The sequence below is a fragment of the Bos indicus genome, chromosome 13 (assembly GCF_029378745.1).
Source record: "Bos indicus isolate NIAB-ARS_2022 breed Sahiwal x Tharparkar chromosome 13, NIAB-ARS_B.indTharparkar_mat_pri_1.0, whole genome shotgun sequence".
Taxonomy (NCBI): Eukaryota; Metazoa; Chordata; class Mammalia; order Artiodactyla; family Bovidae; genus Bos; species Bos indicus.
In genome coordinates this window covers 61,379,721-61,403,024 of record NC_091772.1, presented here as the reverse complement: position 1 = coordinate 61,403,024, position 23,304 = coordinate 61,379,721, and the positions used below count along the sequence as shown (strand labels likewise).

The 23,304-nt window shown below is 54.6% G+C and overlaps 1 protein-coding gene across 2 annotated transcripts; it reads right to left on the bottom strand.

Annotated features, from left to right (window-relative positions):
* Window positions 1–1,971: 1,971 nt before the first annotated feature.
* MYLK2 (myosin light chain kinase 2) lies at window positions 1,972–16,614 on the bottom strand. 2 transcript variants are annotated; one of them, XM_019972227.2, is made up of 13 exons: window positions 16,476–16,614; window positions 16,279–16,378; window positions 15,292–15,790; window positions 13,635–13,936; window positions 11,731–11,836; window positions 11,080–11,173; window positions 8,889–8,998; window positions 8,653–8,794; window positions 5,315–5,385; window positions 5,084–5,212; window positions 4,583–4,735; window positions 4,316–4,448; window positions 1,972–2,931 (listed from the first exon to the last, which is right to left on the bottom strand). In XM_019972227.2, the coding sequence occupies exons 2-13, from the start codon at window positions 16,328–16,330 to the stop codon at window positions 2,851–2,853; spliced, it is 1,872 nt and encodes a 623-aa protein (XP_019827786.1). In that variant the 5' UTR covers window positions 16,331–16,378; window positions 16,476–16,614; the 3' UTR covers window positions 1,972–2,850. The 2 variants fall into 2 exon arrangements, with proteins under 2 accessions (XP_019827786.1, XP_019827785.1); XM_019972226.2 differs by having other exon boundaries at window positions 16,279–16,604.
* Between the last annotated feature and the right edge of the window lie 6,690 nt (window positions 16,615–23,304).

The following is a 23,304-nucleotide window of genomic DNA, read 5'->3' as shown; positions in this document are numbered from 1 at the left end:
CACCATGGCCCTTGGGGTGGCAGAGGACAGTGGTGCTGAGGCTGTCCTCTGAAACTTTGTCCTTTGTCCTTTGTTTCATAGAGGGGGAAATGAGGCCTGTGCTGGGAGTTGGGGTCCTGGGTTCTAGTCCTAGCTTCTCCTGTCCCTGCTGAGCAGCCTGCTATTTTGGCCTTGGTTTCCCCAGCTGGATCCCAGCCCTGGATCTCGGTGCTGGCTGGACCTCATTTCCTTACCCCTCCACTATGGCGGTGACTCATTCCTCATCATCATGCTGTGTGGCCGAGGCTCAGCCTGGGTGGGGGCCAGCACGGCTGAGAGAACGCGGAGGAAACCACAGGCCTGGCCCAGCTAGCAGGTGGCGGGCAGACAGGCAGGCAAGGGATCCACAGCCCTAGGGTCCCTGCCCATTACACATCTCCCACCAAGAGCCTAAGCCAGGCTCCCCCAGGTGCCCCCCCGAGCCCTGAGTGCAAGCCCAGCAGGCTCAGAGCCCAGAGCCCCCCGATCCTGTCCCACGTGGCACCTGCGGCAGGGGAACTCCACACCCATCTGCTGGAACAGGGCAGGGTCGGGTGAAGACCTGGCCTTGCCCTCCTGGCCAGCGTTCATGGAAGCAGGGGCTGGAAGGCTGAGCGGTCAAGGTCTCCATCCAAGATTTCGCAGAGGCAGATAGTGCAGTGGTTCAGAGTGGGGGCTCTGGTCCCAGACTGTCTGGGTACAAACCCTGGCTCTGCCATGGGCTAGCCGTGTGACCCTGAGCAACTGGCATTGCCTCCCTGAGGCTTGGCTGCTCCATCAAGAGAAATGAACATAATACAGCTGCCCACCATGCAGGGTCGCTGGGACCAGAGTCACGGAACACGCAGAGCTGGGTCTGGGCCATGCCCCTCTCGGAGCTCAGTGCATAGGAGCTGCTGTTATTGCCATTCCTGCTGAAGCCCCGCTTAGGCCTCAATTTACTCAAGTGTCCTCACAGCCAGAAAAGCTGTACCCTATTAGCATTAAGCTCTCTTGCCGTCTAGGCTGCTCCCTCCAGCAGAGGCTTGGGATGAGGAGGGCTGACGCCCGTGGGTGAGCTTGGAGAACAGCTCGCTCCCTAGGCCTCCCAGGGGACGGCCATCACTGCAGGCCCGAACTCCTGGCTCCACTTGGAGATTCTGCTATCTGCCTATACCTTGTTCTGGTGAGAAGCAGGGAGGACTTGTGGGCAGAGCCTTGCTGTGGGAGGTGGAATAGTCCATTTCAAGCCCCAGCTTCTGACTTGTTGAAAAGCCTTCAAGTTCCTTCTTCTCTCTAAGCCTCAGTATCCCCCCTCTGTATAATATGAATAATACGTACCTCGTAACCTCATAAATGAGTTAACAGACATACAAGCCCTTAAATAGAGCCAGACACACAGTGCTGTGCTGTGCTTAGTCACATCCAACTCTTTGTGACCCCACGGACTGTAGCCCACCAGGCTCCTCTGTCCATGGGGATTCTCCAGGCAAGAATATTGGAGTGGGTTGCCATGCCCTCCTCCAGGAGGATCTTCCTGACCCAGGGATCGAATCCAGGTCTCCCGCATTACACGCCGATTCTTTGCTGTCTGAGCCACCAGGGAAGCCCAAGAATACTGGAGTGGGTAGCCTATCCCTTCTCCAGGGGATCTTCCTGACCCAGGAATCAAATCGGGGTCTCCTGCATTGCAGGTGGATTCTTTACCAGCTGAGCTACCTGGGAAGCCCAGACACACAGTAGTCCTGTATAAATGTTGGCTGGTGCTATGGCCTCTCACAGATGAGCACACTAAGGTACCAAGCGGGCAGCCCCTTGCCCAGATCAAGCACTGGGTAGTCTGGCTCCTGAGGCTGCATCAGTAAGCATCACACCATACTCGTAGTGCTGCTGAAGTGACTGGCCCATGGCAGCATTCCGTGAACGGTGGCCAGCTGTGACTTCACCCAGGTGCACACACATAGAGGGAGGGGGCCACTTCCAACCTGTACATTTATTTACATGGCACAAGCTGAGAGCAGGTTGGGGGCTGCCCGACAGCCTTCCCACTCCTCTGGGCCTGCCGACACCATCCTCTGAGGCCGTGGGTGACCCCTGGAATGGGGGCCGGAGTGGCTGGGTTAGGCTGGCTTGGCCTTCAGGCAAGCTCGGGGGTGGTCTCCCCTGTCTTCCAGGCCTCTCCCCTCCCCCTCCACCCAGGCCTGGGCTGGGCGTCTTCTCTCTCACACAGAGTTCCTGTATGTTGGTGGTCGCAAGGAAGGTGGGCGGGAGCCGGGCCCTGCACCAGATGGTGTGTGCTAAGCCTTATCTGTTGGGAGTGGGGAGACGTGCGGGTGGGGACACGGAGGCCCTCCTTCACAAAGCCTGCTCTGTCTCCCCGGGGCAGCTGCGCCTTAGAAACCGGCTGTCTGCCGTCCTGCCCCACCGAGGCCTCCCACCCACAACTGCAGAAGCCCCACATACCAGGACCCCCAGCCCTCCCACTCTAGCTAGGAACAAGCCCAGGCCAGGGATGCCCCAGGTGAGGTCAAGCAGGGGTCACCAGAGCAGCAGTTTCAAGAAGGGGAGCCAGGCGGGAACAACAGGGCCCCTGGCGTCCGGGCTGTGCTGGGGGCCAGAGCCCTGTCTGGGGAGGCGCTAGCAGGATGGAGTCAGGCCACATCTGAGGCGGCTCATGTCGGGGAAGCAGTCACCGCGTGGGGGCGTGGGAGCCCCGAGCCTCCCAGCCTGGCGCAGCCTCGTCCTGGCCAGCCTGGCCCGGCTATCTGGCCCGTCTGCTCCGCCTTCTGGGCTGTGTGGCCTCAGCCCTGGCCACTGCGCGGCTGCGTCCAGGCCTCAGCTGCTCCCCGGGGCTCAGACCCCCAGAGCCATGAGTGCCCCCGAGCTGCTGATCTTCTTGAAGCGGTTGGCAGCGCTGACAGCAATGAAGTTTTTCTGAGGGATGAGGGAGAGGGGTCCCGGTCAGCAGCGGGGCAGGGGGGAAGCGCTAGGACAGGCTGTGAGTCTCCTAAGGTCCCCTTCGTCCCAGGAGGGACCCTGGCCAGGGAGGCTGCAGTGCCCAAAATGGCCACAGGAGGCGCCATGACACCACAGCCTCCAGGACGCCCTGCCTCACTCAACAGACCCGTCAGCAAACCTGAGTACCGCTCCCCTCGTGGCGGTCTGTGTGTGCATGCTAAGTCGCTCAGTCGTGTCACCGTGACCCCAGGGGCTGTAGCCCGCCAGGCTCCTCTGTCCGTGGAATTCTCCGAGCAAGAATACTGGAGTGGGTTTCCATGCCCTCCTCCAGGGGATCTTCCCGACCCAGGGATGGAACCCGCATCTCTTATGTCTCCTGCGTTGGCCGGCAGGTTCTTTCCCACTAGCGCTACCCACCTGGGAAGCAGTCTGGTTCCTATTTCATTCCAAGAAAAAGCCCCTCACCGTGGCTGAGTCTCTCCACGCCCTGCCTCCCCATCCTCTCGGACACCTCTCCTGCCGCTTGTTTATTCCACTCAGAGGACTGGCCTCCTACCTGTTCCTCACACTCCACAACCGTGCTCCTGCCTCAGGGCCTTTGCGCGCGCTGCTCCCACTGCCTGGGGCCACTCCCCCTCCATTCCAGCCTGACTCAGCCCTCATCTCCTCAGGTTTTTGTTCACAGGCTCCTTCTCAGTGTGCCCTCCCTGGCCACCCTATGTAGAAGCACAGCCTCTCCCCAGCACTCCTGACCATTCTTTTTTTTTTTTTCTGACCATTCTTATTTTTTCCTAATAAGTGTAAGTGTTAGTCGCTCAGTCATGTCCGACTCTTTGTGACCCCAAGGACTGTAGCCCACCAGGCTCCTCTGTCCATGGAATTCTCCAGGCAAGATTACTGGAGTGGGTTGCCATTCCCTTCTCCAGGGGATCTTCAGGGATCGAACCTGGGTTGTCTGCATTGCAGGCAGATTCTTCGTCTGAGCCAACAGAGCCCTTCCTTAATTCCTTTTAATAACTCCCCATCCTCTACCAAAAGTAAGTTCACGAAGACTGAAATCCATTGCTGTGTCCCCAATGCCCGGAGGTGGTAGATGGTCAAGAAGTATTTATGAAATGAAGGGAAGAAGCCTGACATGGGGATCAGAGACCTTTTCCTGAGCCCAGGCCATAAAAGGATGCCCCTCCCCAGGGTGGAGGGGGTGAGTGGAGGGCCACCACCCAGGGCAGGAGCCAGCCCAGGACAAAGAGAGAAAAGCCAGTTCTGTTTTCCAGACCGAACCGGCCAAGACGGGGCCAGTGGGGCCAGTGCCCTTCCCACCCCATATCCCTCTCTCCTCCCCGCCTCAGTCCAGCGGTACCTTCCAGCGCCTCTTCATGAGGTATTTCTTAAGCAAGATCTGGGACTTGAGGCGGCGGTTACAGCGCTTGGCCTTCTCTGCCAGGTTGTTGAGCCAGGGGTGGGCGAGGCACTGGGCAGCGCTCATCCGGGCCCTGTGGAGAGGGGGTGGCGTGGTGAGAGGAGGCGGCAGGCCTGGGAGCCGGCCTCCCAGCCCAGTTCCCACCCGGCACACACACGCACTGGACTTTGCACACATGGGGTTCATGTCCTGGGGGGTGAGCCTCACCGCTGGTCCTTGACGATGAGGTTGGAGACGAAGTCTTTGGCCTCGTCTGACACGGCCTCAAAGGTTTCCTCGTCAAAGTACCAGTTGCTTGATAGAACGTTATTCAGGGTCTCTGTGTCATCGTCTCCCAGGAAGGGGGAGAGACCACTCAGGCTGGAAGGAGGCGATGGTAGGAGGCAGGGAGGTGAGATTGGGTCGGGGATGCAACGGATCCTGAGAAGCAGCACCGTGAGCTGAAAAGACCCCCAGCCTCTCAAGTGGGACAGACCTGGGTTTGAATCTGGGTGGGTGACCTTGGGCAAGTCACTTCCCCTCTCTGAGCCTCACTCTTCTCATCTGTAAAATGGCCATAATCATCCCAGCTTCCCAGGGTTACCGTGAAGAAGAGGAATGATGAGTGCACCCCCAATGCCCAGTAAACCTCAACTGAGGGAGTGGGGAGGTGGAAGTGATCTTGGCCTCAGCTGCCCACCCATGTGCCCCAACCCCATCAACACTCACAGCATATAGGTGATGACCCCCAGGCTCCACATGTCTGTCTTATCGGAGATTTGGTCATAATTCACCACCTCAGGGGATAGGAACTCTGGGGTCCCAAAATTCACCTTCAGCTTCTCGTTGGGGTTATACCTGGAGGTCAGGCCAAGAGCTCAGAGCACAACTCCCAGCCCATTCCCAGACACCTTCCCACTTTCCCCTAGCCCCACCCACCCCGCCCTCCCAAGGTGGTACCTCCGTGCCAGGCCGAAGTCAATGATCTTCACCAAATGGCCCGTGGTGTTGACGCACAGGATGTTCTCTGGCTGAGGAGAAGGGGGTGGCCTGGACTGACCTCTGACCCAGCTCACCCTCCCTCCCCATCCCAGTCCATCCAAGGCCCAGGCTCCCTGGACCAGAGGCCCAGGCTGCCAGAGTGGATAGCCCCCCATCAGAGACTCTCAGATCTACCTGTTCCAGACACAGAGGGGGATCTGGAGGCCCGAGAGGGGCTCTTCTCTAGGCGTCCCTGCTCCCCACCCTCAACGTCTAACAAAGCACCCAGTAGGTGTTCAGCCAAGACTCCTGGAATCCGGCACGCCAAGCACGGGTGAGCATGTGAGATCACTGAAGGGCTAACCCCTCCTGTGCTGGGCCTCCATCTCCTCCTCATGTAACACAAGGACATAGGACTCATCCGAGGTTGTGGGGCAGAAACGTTGTAAGTCGTTAATGATGGCTAAAAGGCAGGTTTTGCACAAGAACCCTGATTTTCAGCACCACCTGGAACACCGTAAGCCCTGGCCATATGGCCACACACGGCTTGGAGGGACTTGGTGCTGACCGCTGAGATGGGCGGGAGTCTTCCAGTTCCCCCAGGGCCTCCACCTCCTGACCCAGCTGGGTTCTGAAGAACAGGGTTCTGTTCTTCATCTGGGCTTTGCGGTATCTGATCTGAGGCCCCAAACAGGAGGCTTTCTGAAGGTCCTTTCACACTGCTGCGCTCAGAGCAGGATGCTAGTGACTTCAACAGCCCAACAGTGCTCCACTGAAACACGGGAAGGATGCAAAGGCCCCAAGGAGGGCTTCCCTGGTGGTCCAGTGGTCCAGTGGTCCTTGCAATGCAAGGACCTCTAGTCCTGGAAGATCCCACGCGCCTTGGAGCAACTGAGCCCATGTGTCTCAATCAATGAGCCCATGTTCTGGAGCCCATGAGCCACAACTACTAAAACCCATGCGCCTAGAGGCTGGTTCCACAAGAGAAGCCACCGCAATGAGAAGCCCTCACACCGTAACTAGACAGTGACCCCGGATCACCGCAACTAGAGAAAGCCCAAACACAGCAGTGAAGACCCAGCACAGCCAAAAGAAAATTTAAAAAAAGAGAAAAAATATCATTTAAAAAAAAAAGGCTCCAAGGACACAATTGGCAGGGGAAACCGGACAGATCCAGATCTCCTTTTGGAGGACGAGGACAGGGGACTTCCTGAAAAGCCCTGCAGCTGGGACCCCGGGAAGGGGCTTCAGGCTGCGGTTCACCTAGCCTACTCGACCATGAAACCCTTTACTGATGAAAAACTTATTGCTATCCTGAAAAAAAAAATCACATTTAGGACACAGAGATTTAAGTCAAACTTCTCCCCAGGACACTGCATTTTAATCAGGGACCCTGCTCTACCCCAAGGAAAATGGCTTTTACCGGAGAAGGGCAGCCTCCAGTGCCATCACGCAGGCTTGAGTTCTGCCCAGAAACTCGGGAGGCACCTGTACTCTTTGCATTCCTTCTGCCCTCCCACATCCAAACCATCAGAAATCCGGCTGACTCTATTTTCAGAATGTGTCCATCATCTGACCACTTCCCATTCCTCCCCCACTGCTACGGGTTCCAGCCCCATCATCTCTCCTGGCTTATGACCACCTCCTAAATTCCCTGCTGTCAGACTGGCCCCTTTGAAACCCATTCCCTTACCCTCCTCGCTCCCTCACTTGTTAGTGGCAATGATAACAGCACACCTGACCCAAAGGGCTGTCGCACACTCTAGACACGCCTTGAGTGCCTCTGACCACTAGTAAGCACAGCGGAGGGGTTAGTTCACAAGAGCACCAGGAGCATCTCCTGTATCGGACCTTGAATGCTCCGGCCTTTACCTTCTTCTTCAGTTCTACCTTGTATGTCTCCCTGTTACACTCATGCACTTTTTCATAATGCTTTTAGTGGTTTAAAGTGATCTTAGTGACTTCCCTGGCAGTCCTATGGTTAAGACTCGGCGCTTCCACTGCAGGGGGCGTGGCTTTGATCCCTGGTGGGGGATCCAAGACCCTGCAGGTTGAGTGACACAGTCAAAAATAAAAATTAAGAAAAATTTTAACAAAAAAATAAAACGATCTATTCATCGAGTTATTACGCCTGATTCTACCACTGACCTCATAGGCTCCAGGGGATAGGGTCATGTCCTCACCATCCAGAGGGCAACAACCACGCCCAGCACTGTGCACTGTGCACAGAGGCACAGAAGCAGGTGCTCAGTATGTATTTACCAAATGAATGAATGAAAGTACTGTCCACTTTGCCGATGGGCGTTCACCCGCCTCAGTGTTCAGATTTCATCTTCTCCACTAGCCTTCCCATTAATTCCACAAACATTAACGCCTGCCATAAAGATGGGGCTACCTGGCACTCATGGGGCCCCTGCCCACTCCACACCATGGCCACGGCCAGCTGATCAGACTTGGAGGGATTCATAAAATCTTAGGGAAAAACCCAAACTTTTTTGCCAACCCAGTATTTGCTTTCCCTCACCCGCTATGTGCAAGGTATCGAGCAAGAAGAACATAAACGTTCTCTCAGCACACACTTCTGTTAGTGCCTGCCCCGTGCATGCTGCTGTACCGATACTGCACTTTGCTCTTGTTTTAGTCGCTAAGTCGTGTCCCACTCTTTGTGACCCCAGGGCCTGTAACCTGCCAGGCTCCTCTGTCCATGGGATTCTCCAGGCAAGAATACTGGAGTGGGTTGCCATTCCCTTCTCCAGGGGATCTTCCTAACCCAGGGATTGAAGCCGGGTCTCCTGCTTGGCAGGCAGATTCTTTACCGCTGAGCCACCAGGGAAGCCCAACACTATACTTACTGATGCATCTTCCTGATTCCCCTTTTAGAACGTAAGCTCCACGAGGGCAGGCGTTTTTATCTATTTTGTTCACCAGTGGGTCTCCACCACCAACACTGCCTGGCATCTAGTGGGCCCTCAACACATGTTTGTGGGATAAGTGAACAGACATTAGCAGTGCCCATCAGGGGCCTACACAGAGGCAGGTGCTCCTGCAACACTGATCAGCTGGTGTTATATGTGGGGCTCACAGGACGGCAAGAGACCCTTTCAACAAGTACTACAACAACTCCAGACTAGGAGAGGGCTGGGACCAAGTCTTTCTTGCTTTCTGACGTGCCCCCTGTTTTGACTCTTACAGCTGGAAGGACTGGATGGAGGAGGAGAAGGAGTCACGGGGGATGGAGGGATGGTTGGCTGCAGCAGTGACCTCAGGTGGTCCGTTGCCACCCCGACCCCTCCCAGGAGGCTGCCCACCCCTAGTACCTTGAGGTCCAGATGCAAAACTCTCATCTTGTGCATGAAAAGGATGCCATCGCAGATCTGCCTGACAAACACCATGGTGTCCACCTCAGTCAGCTGGTAGTCCTCGTCCACAATCCTCTCGAAGAGCTCGCCGCCCTCGATGCTGTGTGCACAGACCCCTCTACAGGCTTGCCTCTGGGCCTGCTGCCTTCTGCTCCCCCCCAACACCAGGCCCCCACCCTGCCGCCGACACTCACTACTCCATGAAGAGGACGATCTCATGCGGGGTCTCGATGGCCGCATAAAGCTGGATCAGGTTGCGGTGGTTCAGCTGGTTCATAACCTCAATCTCCAGCAACACCATTTCCTGGGGCCCAGGAGCATCAGGGATACCATCTGAGCATCATGATTCCCTGCCCTCCATCCTCTTCGGGTGGGCCTAGCCTGGACCACTGCCCTCCCCCTCCTCGCTGGTCTCCTTGCCTCCCATCTCTCTCCCGACCCTCCAGCCTGTGTCCTTACCACACAATCATTTCTGCTGGGACATCTTTCCTTTGCTTTGCTGGTTCTTTGCCTCCTGCTGGCTGAATCCTGGGCCCCATCCTTCCCGCTCAGCCCTCCCTGCTCTACACTCTCTCCCAGGGCATTCTCAAGTCCCATGACTGGAAATTCCATCCAGATGTGACTGATTCCCAAATACATATCTCCACCCCTAAGTGCTCCTTTGAACTCCAGACACCAGTCCCTCCCCCTTGGATGCCTAATAGGCATCTCAAATCTCTCATGCCCAAAATTAAACCCTTGATACCACCCTTTCCCCGCAGTTGAGTTGCCCGCAGCATGTCCATCAGCAGAAGGCCGTCATTTTTAACCCCAGTGTGCAGGACAGAAAGTTAGGAGCTTTCCAGGGTTTCTCTCTTCTTCTTGCTTCCTCACACCCTCTCATCCAACCAATCAGTAAATCCTTTGACTCCACCTCCAAAGTAGATTACAAATCCAATCATTTCTCAGCTCCCCCATCACTGCCTTCCTAGTTTCAGCTGCCATTATTTGTCACTTTCAGAAAGTCTGCCAGCCAGTGGTCACATCGTAGCTTGAAATCAACCACAGTAGGAATATTTACACCAAGGAAATTGGCAAATGATCAGGTCTCTCCCTAGATCTGTTCCCCCAGAGCACTGGATCACTGCCTGAACTGTTCCATTTTCCATTATTCCATTCCTTGGAATATCTCACCTTCCACGCCACTTCCTCAGAGAAGCCTAAGGTCACCTGATCCTATCTGAGCAGCTCCACACACCCTGTTCCTTCCTGGCTTTACTTGTCTTCTTAACACTGTCTCAGCTCCGGACACCACACTTTTTATGTTTCAGCTTGGTTTTAGTTGTCTGTTAGCAGTTTGGTTTTAGTTGTCTCTCTAGCATGTTAGGACTTGTTTGATGCCATTTCCCTAGCACTTGGCACAGTGTACAGCACAGAAAAAGTACCCAATAATTAACCAATCAATAGCTGTCTCCAATTAATTTACACATCACATTTGAGCATCTCCGCTGAGCCAGGTCCATGATAGAGGCCTGGGACCCAAGCCCCATTAAGTGGAAGCAATAGAGAAAGAGTCACGAAGAAAATCTTTCTGACTTCCCAGCACTCCTCCGGAGCTGCTTCTCCTGCTCCTTCTGGGCTCCAGGCCTCTGTATGTGCTGTCTCTGCTCCCCTGGTCCTGATCTCGACTCAAGGGTTCCCACCTGCCATTTCTGATCCTCAGGCCTTTCTATCCACAGTCCCCTCTGTCTGAAAATCTCTCCCCTGCCTTTCCCATTGGAAAACAGCTCCTCCTTCTTCAAAGCCTTCATTCAGGAGACCCTTTGCTGACCTGCGGGTGAGTTGGGAGACTCCACTGTGACAACTCCTCTCCCTACCCTCCCACCTTAGCTTTCCTAAGTTATATAGCTCTCACCATGCCAGGCTGCTAGGTTGCCATCACCCCCTCACATACCCGACTCCCTCACTCCATATGAGTCTATGCCTCATTCATTCATTCACTCCTTGAATGAACACTGCTCTGAACCAGGCCCGGACTGGTGTTGAAGCCTGTTTCCCTTGCTGTTCTTGGGGGGCAGGGACCACCTGGCTTCCCTCGGGGACCTCCAGTGCACAGCACAGCATCTGGCCCAGAGCCTGTGCTCATCAGCCCTTACTGACTTGAACCAGAGGGCTTGAAGGGAAAGTCCCCAAGATAAATTCACCAACTGTGGGGTGAAGTTTATGGTCAGGGGCATCAGGCCCCTATGGCAGGACTGTCCGCCTGTCTATCTGTTGATCTGTGTGATGTCTTTGGAGCACCAAGCTTCTCACCCCCGGCTCCTGGTGCAGACGTGTGGGTGGCGGGAGGTGAGAGGCACCCGTTCCAAGGATCCCCTCACCCTCCCCACAGCCAGACTGCACTACCTTGTCTTTGGGTGTCTGTTTCTTGATGACCTTGGCGGCCAGCTTGAGGCCTGTGGCCTTCTCTGTGCAGGTACAGACCGCTCCAAACTTGCCGCTGGAGAGAGAAGAGGCTGAGAGTAAGGGAGTTGCCAAGGCCAAGTGTGGGGGGCCTGTGCTCTGTTCCCTGTGAGATGCGGAAATCCCAGCCAGCTCCACTACCCTCCCCAAACGTGAGCTCTACTGCAGAGACCACAGCTGACCTGCACAAACCACAGCCTCAGGAAAGGTAGGCTCATCAAAGGACAGCCCCTGATGGGCACCTCACAGGCAGGCGAGGGCACCAGGCCCCGGGGGAGGGAACTTCAGGACTTCTAACAAAACAGAGGATCATCTTGAAGGGGTCAGTGTGGTACTCCAAACTGAGACAGACAGGACAGTATTACGTGCTTCCTATGGGAAACACCTAATGACCAATGGTGTGTTTGTGTGAGTGACTGACACACCAGCCATGTGACAGCCTGCACACAAACACATGAGACCACATGGAAGCAGTTGTGACCCTGCGGCTCACATCTGATCGGAATGTCTGGGCCTCCCATGGGGCAGATGTAAGGCCTGGGGACTTCACGCTCTCCCGCCCATGGGCCAGGGGCTTGGGGCCCCAGTTCTCACCCGCCCAGTGCCTCCTTGGAGTTCAGACTGAATTGACTGTTGATGTTCCCGGGCCTCAGCTCCACAATGCGGTGGGGGAAGGGGGCTGGGGGCGGTGGGCAGTCATCTGTGGAGCAGAGCAGAGCCATTTCGGTCAGTGCTGGGGCTGCTAAGGACTCATCCTGACACCATGCCCTCCTGCCTGGCCTGGGCCCCATCCAGGGGCGTTCACCAAGTGATACCTGGGAGACAGTTGGCTCCAGGATAGGGGCTAGGGGCTCGGGGCCCAGTTTCCAATGTCAGCTCTGCCACCAACACTCACCCTCCTTGAGAGGCCTCTGCCTCTGTCAGAGGGGGGCTCAGCTTCTCCAGGCACAACAGTGGGGATGGCTGATTGGATTCCTCAGACCCTCCCACATTATAAGGTATGAGGACTCCAACCCAAAGTTTTTCATTTCCATTTAAAAAAAGGGCGGAGCAGGGCGGGGCGGGGGTGGGGTGGGGGGTTCCTAACTGTGAGCTCCCTGGTGGCTCAAAGAATCTGTCTGCAATGCAGGAGACCAGGGTTCAATCTCTGGGTCGGAAAGATCCCTTGGAGAAGGCAATGGCAACGCACTCCAGTATTCTGGCCTGGAGAATTCCATGGACTGAGGAGCCTGATGGGCTACGGTCCACGGGGTTGAAAAGAGTTGGGTTTGGCAGGACTGAGCTACTTTCACTTTCAACTATAATGGTGGAGCGCCATGCCAGATAGGCGTTACTGTGTCTGAAGGAGTCGAGGATAGGACCTGCCTACCACCCCCTCTAATAACACCACAAGCTCTCACTACCTGTGGAATGGGTATCCCCCGGCCCTGGCCCAGGGGCAGGGGTGGGCGGGGAGGAGCCGGGGATGGAGCTATTTGGTAGAGACTTGCTGCCACCTAGTGACAATACGAGGAACAGCAGGCCCTGGACGCCGACAGGCTGAGTCACCGGGAATGGAAACCTCTTTATAAATAGCAAGAGGCCGCAGGGGAAGCCGGCTGGTGATAAATCAGACGGCCCTTGGAGGTTGTTCAGGTCCGTCCCTCGAGGATGTGATTGCTGGGCTGAGTGGGCCCTGGAGGTCTGTGCCGCTGCTAAGGGGAGGAGGCAGGGCTCCTGGCTGCCGCCCAGCCGCCAGGCCCTCCCACCCTGTCTGGGTGGCACTATGCCGCTCACCAGGCAGACTGGCAGGTCTCCCAGGGCACCTCGGCCTGGAGGAGGGGGGTTGTCAGGACACTCTGGGCTCTCCTGACCCCATCTCACCCCACCCCCCAGGCCTGCTGCACCCTTGCCCGGGCCCCTTCCCTATTCACCTACGGGCCAAGCTTGCTCATGCTCAATGGCACCCTTCTGCTCGCTGAATAAAGCATCAGCACTTGAGGCCACTCCGGTCCTGCCCATCTCATGTGCCCAGCTTCCTTGGTCACCGCCTCCCTCCCCCCTCCACACACACACCTGTGCTCCTCAGTTCACAACCCTCTGTGGCTCCCATGACCCTCCCTACCCGTCCAGGATGCAGTTTAAAAGGGCATTTGAGCCCTTTTATAGAGTAACTTCAAACCCCACCGTCCAGAGAACTGGTGGTGCTCCAACATGTCTGATTTTTTTTTTTTTTTTACTCCATTTTAGCCAATGTAGAAGAAAGTAAACAAGAGAGCTCTAGAGTCAGGTTCATATCCTGCTCTAGCTGTGGATTTGGGGTGCTCCCTTTCCTGAGTCCCCATTTCCCCATCTCTTGAAGGGGACTAGGAACTCAGACTTCCTGGGGTTGGATGACACTTTGATGAATCACCCGGGGTGAGGTGGCTCAGAAGGGTTTAGTGCTCTAAGCGAGGAGACGGGGGAGACACGGAGAGCCCCTTCCCTCCTCCCTGGGCTCCAGGGCAGCCCCGGCCTACCCAAAATCTGGAAGCAGTCCTCCTCCTTGGCTGTGGGACTGAGGGCCTGCCCCACCTCCGATCTCTCCGAGGGAACGGCCTGGAATTCGATCCCCCTCGAGGTGTCCCCTTGCACCCCATCCTGGCCAGCGTGGCCTGCAGCCTTCTCTTCTCCTTCCTTCTGGCTGCCTCCCGGGAGGTTCTTCTCTCCTTCTGCTACCTTGGCTGGCTCAGTTTCTGTGGGGCCAGGGGTCACAGGCACCCCTTCAAAGATAAGCTCTAACGTCTCATCTAGGGGCTTCTCGGCCAGTGGCTTCTCAAGGCTGAAATGTGAGAACACAGATGGGTGACACCTTCAGCAGCCACAGCTCCCCCCACCCCGGCAGGCCTCCCAAAACCTAGTCTGCAATCTAGAGCTGATACAGCCTTGCCCCCACCCAAACACGTTGGATGATGAATCCAAATTCACTTCATATAAAATCCGGGGATTTTAATAACACCGTAAATGTCTGTGGTGGTGGTGGTTGTTTCTTCCCAGCTATGCCATGCGACATACAGGATCTTAGTTCCTCGACCAACAACCAACCCATGCCCCCTGCAGTGGAAGTGCAGAGCCCTAACCACTGGACCACCAGAGAATTCCCATGTCTGTGTTGCTATTTTGAGTATCAATGCACTAAGAGATCATTAACAACTGTTAATAGGATTGCTGATTTGGTTAATCATTAGGTAGTGACAATTAGGGAGGTTATGTAGCTCTTGATTCATAAAATTGTGGTGATACAATTGATAATGTATTAATGATACTAATTTATATTACCACATAGTTTAAACTGGTATGGTAAGTGTTATTATTGTGGTTTACAATAAATATATCATTAATAACCTCACTTATATCATTGGCATTCAGGTAAAGCTAACGAATTGCACCTTGAGACTGGTGCTGTATTATAGTTCTAAGAGTATAGTGGGCTTCCCTGATAGCTCAGTTGGTAAAGAATCCGTCTGCAGTACAGGACACCCCGGTTCGATTCCTGGGTTGGGAAGGTCCCATGGAGAAGGGAAAGGCTACCCACTGCAGTATTCTTGGGCTTCCCTTGTGGCTCAGGTGGTAAGAATCTGTCTGCAATGCAGGAGACCAGGGTTCAATCCCTGGGTTGGAAAGATCCCATGGAGAAGGGAAAGGCTACCCACTCCAGTGTTCTGGCCTGGGGAATTCCATGGGTTGTATAGTCCATGGGGCTGCAGAGTCAGACACAACTGAGTGACTTTCACTTTCACTTCACTTTTCACTTCAAGAGTATTAGTAATTATCTATCAGCCTGATTATTAGTCATATTTTCAGATTATACCAATAACTGTATTAAGAAGATGAGTTTTCTTTTCCTCCTGACATCTCAGTCCTGCCCTTGGTGAGATCCAAGTCCATGGGGTAAGGGGGACTCTGGACTCCAGATGCCTGGAGAAGGGGTCTTTGAGGTCCTCTGCTGCCTGACACTCCAGGCTTCTGTGAACTATCACAGAGTTCTGATCTCTGCAGGAAGACCAGGCGGTCAGGCCAATGCCTAGGACAGAGGGAGCTGAACATTGGAACTGCCCAAGCCAGCACTGCACGTGGTGAGTGCCCGAGACAGACAGTAATGCAGACCCCTCCCCGCTCCCAGGCAGGGCCGTTCACCTCGAGATGGCGGCGGGGCAGCTGGGGCTGTGCAGAAAGGCGGGTGAGCCCTTCTTGCTCGGTGCTTGGCCCTCTGCTACCTTCTTTTGCTCCTTGGCTTCTCCAGGGTCCTGGCTGCCGGGGGTCCCCTGCTCAGCCTCGGGCTTTTTGACGCTGGCCTCGGCTGTCGCTGTCTCCTGGGGCAGGGCTGCCGGCTGCCCAGCCGAGCCCTCCGCAGGCTCTCCCTGCAGGCCTCCTTCTCCCTCAGGGCCCTGGCTGCTGGCTGAGGGTTGGGCTGAGGCCCCGTCCCCTTTCTCTGGGGCCGGGGCTTCAGTATCTTTCGTCGAGTCGGGATCAGGTTCTTTCTTTGGGTCTGGGGACTCAAGTTCTTTCTCTGGGTTTGGGGGACCAGCATCCTTCTCTGGATCTGGGGGCCCAGGATCCTTCTGTGGATCTGGGGGCCCAGGGTCTTTCTCTGCAGCTGGGGGTCCTTCACCTGCTGCAGCCTTTGGTGCTGTGTCTGCAAAGAAGGTGAAACACCAGTCAGGATCCACCCTCCTACCCTTCCTTCCCCAGCCAGGCTGGCCAGGGACCGGTTCTGGGCCCAGGTTCCTACCCAGGCCACAGTTTACAAGCACTTGTCCCGCTGAACTTCTGGGGCCATTCCGTGGGCTCCCAATATGGGCTGTCCGGGCCTCAGAGGCCCTGGGTGCAGGGCTCTGGGCCCCTGGTGGGCCTTGAGCCCACGCCCCAACCCTTGCTCTGAGTGTTCAGGCCTCATCCACGGGGACTTCACATTCTCCCGGTCTCTCTGGGGAAGGCTTCCCGTGGGCCCTTGACCCAGTCCTACCCTATCCAGAGATAATTCTGATTTTTGGGTCCTCCACGTGCCACACAAAGAAGCCTTGGGCACAGAACTCCCACTTCAAATCCAGAGCACCGGCCCAGCTCTGGATTCAAACACCCCTTCCCAAGCTCCTCCCTCCACCTCCGGCCCCCACTTGGCACCTGTTGATGAGCTTGGGATTTCCAGCTCCACTGCTCCGTTTTCCGTCGCCATGAGGTAGGGAGGCGTGTGCTTCTGCTTGTCTAACTCGAGTCTTTCCAGCTGCAGAAAGAAGAGAAAGGTGTGTCGGGCTGCTGGATGCCTCCTCCTGTCTGGCTGAGAGGAGGCGGGGGCTAGCCGGCGGAGGGGACAGAGGCACCTGGAGCGGAGAGGGGCAACCTGGTGTCCGTCTGTCTCACAGCGGCTGCCCGGGAGCCGTCCTGGGCAGTTGTAAGGCCGGCGCCTGGTGGGCAGAGGCGGAGGCAGGGGTGCAGGCAGAGGAGGCGGGGACGGGGGAGAGGATCTCTTACACCAGGGGCCATGCAACTCTGACTGCCACCACCTGTCACTCTTGGCCCCCATTCAGAGGACACGGCATTCTTCCTGTGGACCAACCGAGGGGAGAGTAGTGTTGGAACAAGCAGGAAGAGAAAGCAGGAGGGGGCACCTGGGGCCCCGGGGGAGCAGCCTTCTCCCAGACCTTGCCTGGTATCTCTGACTTGGAACAAGATAGATGAGGGAGCTCTCAGACAGGGCTGAAGGGCAAGACTATGCTCAGGCCAGGCTCCGGCTCTGCCAACATCTCTTGGGGTTCCCCAGAGCCTGGTTTGAACCACACAGGCCCAGGCATAGTCACCCTGACCCCAGCACCCAGCTCTGTGTCCACAAGCCTTGCACCTGGCCTCCAGACCAGTGTGGAGCATCTTTGAGTAAGAAAAGGTCTCGGGGGCGCTTGCTCAACTTGCCTATGGGCCTGAAAGCCGTTTCTTTTGAAATGTCTTTTTCCTGGGCTCTTGGGGAGATGGATGCTGTCCCAAACAGCTGTGAGAGATGGTCAGTGTTTTTGCTCCCCTGAGCTGATGCATGGCCCACTGGAAAGTGGGGGGGGCTGGCTGGTGGAGAGTCTTTTCCAAGGATCCTCCTCCACAGTGGTGACCCAGGGACCACCAGCCCAAGGTGTTCAAGCAGAGATGGGATGGGGAGAGGTATGATCCAAAGGGCCTTCCATCACCCAGGTGTTGTGCCCAGAGCTTCTCTGCAGGCCACCTTGAGTACTAGCCCCAAGCTGAGTGCGTTGGAAATAGTTCTGGAGTGGATTCAGGACTGGGTTCAGGTCCTGACTGTGGTGACCCATCCAGTCATTCCAACCCCACTGCACGGCCCAGCTCCTCCAATGATCAAATAGAGGAAGCAATGCTTGCCCTCCATTGAGACAGGGAAGGGGGAAATGGCTTGAGAATACAGCACATCTGAACAGTAGGAAATTGTGTAGCTGTAAAAAAGATGGAAGAAGCTGTGAGTGAACTGACAAGAAGCAACCTACAAAATGGGGGGACAAAAAGCAACGTGCAGAACAGCATGTAGAAGGTGCTATCATTTGTGCAAAAGGGGGTAAAATTTATAATAGTGAACATAACATATCTAATCAGAGAAGGCAATGGCACCCCACTCCAGTACTCTTGCCTGGAAAATCCCATGGATGGAGGAGCCTGGTAGGCTGCCGTCCATGGGGTCGTGAAGAGTTGGACACGACTGAGCGATTTCACTTTCACTTTTCACTTTCATGCATTGGAGAAGGAAATGGCAAACCACTCCAGTGTTCTTGCCTGGAGAATCCCAGGGACGGGGGAGCCTGGTGGGCTGCCGTCTCTGGGGTCGCACAGAGTTGGACACGACTGAAGTGACTTAGCAGCAGCAGCAATATATCTAATATATACAATTTCCCTTTACAAGCATGAAGTTTTCCTTGACAGGCTAAGAAACTGGGAGCCAGAGGTGGGAGAAAGATGTCACTGCATAGTCTTCTACTTCTTTATTTGAACCTAAAATTATGTGAACAGATTACTATTCAAAATGAATGATGTTTTCTTAGGTGAGAAAGTGTCGGGGTTGTCAGTCCAAGGCTAGCAAACGCCAGAGTTGGAGCCCCTTCCCCAGCTTGCTGCCTTTTATTCAGTCTGTCCTCCTCTTCTGACCTGGCCTCCCCTATTCCATTTCTCTCCTTCCTAGCTGACAGCCTGCCTTTTCTAGGAAGCAAAAATACTAGCAGCTATACAGTACTCACCACGTGTGTTGGCCCTTGTTCCAAGTGCTCCTGTGTGATCTTCGGAACCAGATCTTTGGAATCTTCAGTGAGGTAGGTACCATTACAGATGGTGGAACTGAAGCACAGAGAAGTTAAGCAGCTGACCCAGAGCCATTGGGCTTGGAAGGGGCCGAGCTGGGATCTGAACCCAGGCTCCCTGAAAAGATGGGAACTCCCATTTTCTGAGTGCCTCCTATTAGCTTTATCCATACTGTCTTAAAACATCACCTTGATAATAACTCTGTGAAGGATCTCAACCTGTCTTCTAGGTGAAGACGGCAGAATCCAAAGAGTAACTTGCCAAAAGTCACTCTTCAGGGAAGGGAGCTGGGCCAGAAATGTGCTTCTTTATGGCTCAGAGTTCTCTTTCTTGCCTAAAACTTCCCAGACTGTGTCTCACCCTGGTTCCCTGCCGGGTACCGGTTTTATGGGCCTCCTAGCATTCTGAAGGTTGAAATCTTCTTGTCTGTGCCTATAATATGGACCCCTGGCCCTCTGTTTGGTTGTCCCCACAGCATGTTCTGGTTTAGCTCGAAGTGCTGGACTCCCTCCTCTGGTTCCTTCCCGTTCTGGGCTGATCCCACCACCGACACTGTCCGAGCCCCTCGAGGGCAGGGGCTGCATGATGCTCACACGTGTCCCCGGCACAAAGTGCACTTGCCAACCGGTGCCTGATGAGTAACCGGGTCCAGGCTCTGGACCACGTTCGTGGGATTACTCTATCATAATGGCCCTTGCTGATGTCTTCTCGTTATGGTCGTGGTTATCAGTACTGACCGTTTAGTGAGTGAGTGCCTGTGAAGGGCCACTAGGGGCTCTGCCAGGGGCTTTGCTCAGTCTGTTGGATCTTCACAAGGGACTCCAGGTGCCAAGTGCTAGACTCTCTTAACGGTGCGGAAACTGATGCTGAGAGAGGGTAAGAGGTTTATCCCTAGTCACACAGCTATCGAAGAACTTCAAATCACCCAGATTCAGATCTACAGCCACCCTTTGAGACCAAAATCCAGGCTGGGACAACATAAGGGGCTTTCATTGCTACATTTGTTACTGTTACGATTCCCAAATAATAACTCTTACCAAGTGGGCCAGGCCCCGTCCTCATTCCATCCTTACCACAGTCCTGCCAAGCAGTGGCTGAGGAGGTTGGGCAGTGACGCTCTCAGATTAATGACTGTAAATCTCGGGCAAATGCCTTCTCTTGTCTTTCATTTATAGGACGAGCCCCTTCATCACAGGGGAAGTATGTACATAAAGCATTAGAACAGCGCGTGGGTACTTAAGTGCCATATAAACATCAGCTGTTTCATCCCCATTTCACAGATGTGACAGGAAAACTGGGTCACAGGGCTAAGTCACAGGGTTGGGTTTGAACCAGCTAACACAACACCCAGCTCATAACTACTCTGTCCCATTGCTTCTCTCCCAGGGACAGCTGGGAGCATTTAGCAAGCACGTGGATGTAGAGTGGTTGGCCCAGTGCCTGCCGCCCTGTGGGGTCTCCATCATGTGGACACCCCAGGTGGAGGCTCATCTGTCCCTGGAGGGTTCTCCATACTCACTCCTACTGAGACGAGAGCCTGACCTCTTCTGGATCCACAGGGTTGCCTGCAGCTTGCTCGCCCGTCCACCCGCCGGAGCTGAGCTCAGCTTGGCCAGCTGCTCCCTGGGAGGCACAGGGCTGGGGCACGGGGAAACCTCCTCCACCTGCCTGGGGGCTGCCAGAGCCCCTGCCCACCCTTAAGAAGGGGCTTTCCCACCCTGCACCAGCTGTGCAGCCATGCACCCCCACCCCCCACCCCCGCCTCTACAGCGGCAGGACAGGAAGTGGGGCAATGCCAGGGCCAATTAAACCCGCCAGGGGAATTAAGGTCAGGAGGATGCAATTATGCCTGCTGGATTTAACAAGGCCAGAGAGAAGGTTTCTCCAGCCAGAGTTCACGGCTCCTTAGGCCTCTTGCCCTGGAAGGCTCTGCATTCCAGAAGTCTGGGCTCCCAGGCTCAACCATCCCTGGGAGAATTCCTTGGGTGTGGAGGGGTTAACTCCACTTGGGCACTGCTTCCCTGGCTCCTGGAGGAAACAGATTTAGCCAAGAGGCTTTAAAAGGACCGGCTCAGAGGAGACATTTCCCGGCCTGACCCTCTGCCTGCTCGGCTGTGATGGAAAATCCAGGGAGTTGAGCAACGACCTTTCTGACTCCAAAGAGCGCAGCCAACTCTCCTCACGACTTTCCCTCCAGTCCTGATATGGGAGCAACTAAGGGCTGTTTTCTTCTGCCCTCTCCCATCTTGGGTCCCTGAGCCTGGGGCTTTGGCAGTACCTCTCAGCCCCAGGGACAGTCCTGGTAAGGCTGCTGGCCTTACCGCAGACCCAGTCCTTTCCTCCAAGGAGGGTAAGCAGAGATCTATGGACATTCTGTGTGACCAACTAGACGTAGATTTCTCTGAAAGTTTAAATGACACTCATTGTTCAACCCAGAACTGTAGAGTTTTATTGCCAAGATTATTACTAAGTGCTCTACTCTGTGAAAGTGTTAGTCACTCAGTCCTGTCAGACTCTTTGAGACCCCCATGGACCTTAGCCCCCCAGGCTCCTCTGTCCTAGGATACTCCAGGGCAAGAATACTGGAGTGGGTTGTCATGCCCTCCTCCAGGGGATCTTCCTGACCCAGGAACGGAATCCAGGTCTCCTGCACTGTAGGCAGATTCTTTACCGTCTGAGCCACCAGGGAAGCCCTACTCTGTGGCAAGAACTAAATTGGTCACTTTGGGGACACAGAGATGAAGGTGAGGAAAAGCTCTAGAATCACCATATAGTACATTTTTTGGGAAAAAAAAAAAAAGACTGCAAAATTCTTCATGAAGTGGGTTCTTTTTGTTGCTAAAAATATTTGTAGAGAAAATATCTGGGGGGATATGTATGCATATACACATATATACATGCAGGTGTGGGAGGAGAGATTATTTTTATGCTTTGTCTGGATTTTGAGACATTTTTGAAATGACTATTTGTAACTCTTAGGCGATAAATAATTCAAGATATCAATATACACATTTCTACAACTCAACACAGAAAATGGTTAGAGCTACACATGAGATATGAAACACCGTGGGGTCTCAGAGGTACAGTTTTGGGGACTGAGGACAAGTGACTTCTCAGCTAAAGGTATGGCTGCGGCAGGCTTTCTCGGTGCCTAGGCCCTAGAGTTTGTTTAAAATGAAGCCTCCTTCAAATGGGGCCCCAGGAATCTGTCTTTATAACCAGCATTTCAGGGGGCGCTCATGCACTCCTGAAATTTGAGAACCCACGAGTCAGAGGCCACCTTTGAGGCAGTCCTGAGGTGGTCAGCAGGGTATTCCCAGGACACACAACCTTCTAGCCTGGGCTGTATTCTCAACCCTGATGCGCGTGGGAAAGTCTGGAGAACTTTCATGACTTCTAAAGTCTGAGCCCCTCTTGAGCTCAAACCACTGAAGCAGCACATTTGGAGGAGGGGCTCAGTCTTATTTTTCAAACCTGCCTAGAGGATTCCCATGTGCTGTCAGAGTTAAAAACCACTGCTCTGAGGCTCTCCCAGGGCAAGAACTTCACCTGTTTCCCTGGAATGCTTCCACAAGCTAGGGTCTCGCAGTACTCACGGCAGGTATTCCCTTCTGACTTGTATTGGCTGCATGCACTGCCCTAGTACCTGGGGCTCTAGGGATCAGGTGCCAGCTCAGAACAGATCAGGACCATGTCAGTCAACCTTATATCCCAAGGACTCAGTACAAACAGTGGTGCTTCTGTCATTAATAATAATAGCCCCTAATATTTATTGTGCATTTACCCTGTGCCAGACGCAGATGTGAACTCCTCTAATCTTCATGGTAACGTTATGAGGTAGATACTATTATCAGTCCTGTTTCCAAGAGGAAACTGAGTCACAGAGAGGAGTAACTTGCCCAGGGTTTCAGATGTGGGATTCCACTGGGACTAGAATTCAAACCCAAGCCATCAGGCAGAGAGCCCTCACTCATCGTCACTGTTCCACACCACCAAGTAAACGCCTGCTGAACAGTGAATTTGTGGGCGAGTGAAGAATATTTAGATTATGTCACAGCTTGGTAGCTGCGGGGCCTGACATTCAGTAGGTGCTCTGTGAATGTTGAAGTATAAATGCTCCTATTTTGGTAGGGCCCTGGGACGATGAGAAACCAAGACCGAACCCTCTTTCATGCTTTCTCCCTCTCGCCCATCCCAGCCCAACTTCTCTCCAGCACAAACAGCAAAGCCAAAAATAGCCATCTAATGACGTCAGAGGAACAAGGTCATCTGAAAACTGCCCATGGCCACTGGATACCTCCCTATAGGATCATGTAGCAGGAGGGTACCCCAGGCTGGTGCAGCTGTTCCAAGAACAGGAAATGTCCCAGAAGCAGACTTGGAAGCACCGCCTTCCAAAGGCAGGGCCCGTGGGGGCAGGGGGACAAACAGAAAGAAGCAAGACTAAAGGGCAGAGTGCAGACCCTGGAGAGGAGAGGAATCGGAGTTTACCTGCAGTAAGAGTCACTCCCGGCACACAATCCCAGGAAATGGCTCCAAAAGCGGGGAATGCATGTTCTGTCCTGGTGCACCGGTTGGCTTCCTGGCCTACCCCTAAGCTATTTATAACTCTCCAGGCCCGTCTGCTGAACTGGGTTACCACATGAGCCAGGGGGTGCGTGACAAGCTCTGAGAGACTGCTGCAAGAAGAGGGTCGCATCTGGGATGGTAATGGGGGTTTCAAATAAAGGATGAGTGGCCTGGGACAAAGCACCTTCAGGCTGCACTCACTTGGCACTTCGACCACTCTGGCTATCATTCAGGTCTGCTGAGGCTTGTGACTTAATTGACCGGCAGCTGCCGCATCCCGGACAGGAACGCAAG

Coding starts and splice junctions, on each gene's coding strand:
- MYLK2 (XM_019972227.2), bottom strand. CDS start 16,330: ATGGCGACGGAAAACGGAGCAGTGGAGCTGGAAATCCCAAGCTCATCA. Junction 11,174..11,730: donor TCCAAGGAGGCACTGGGCGG/GTGAGAACTGGG, acceptor TTCTCTCTCCAG/CGGCAAGTTTGGAGCGGTCT. Junction 5,213..5,314: donor GACTTCGGCCTGGCACGGAG/GTACCACCTTGG, acceptor CCTGACCTCCAG/GTATAACCCCAACGAGAAGC.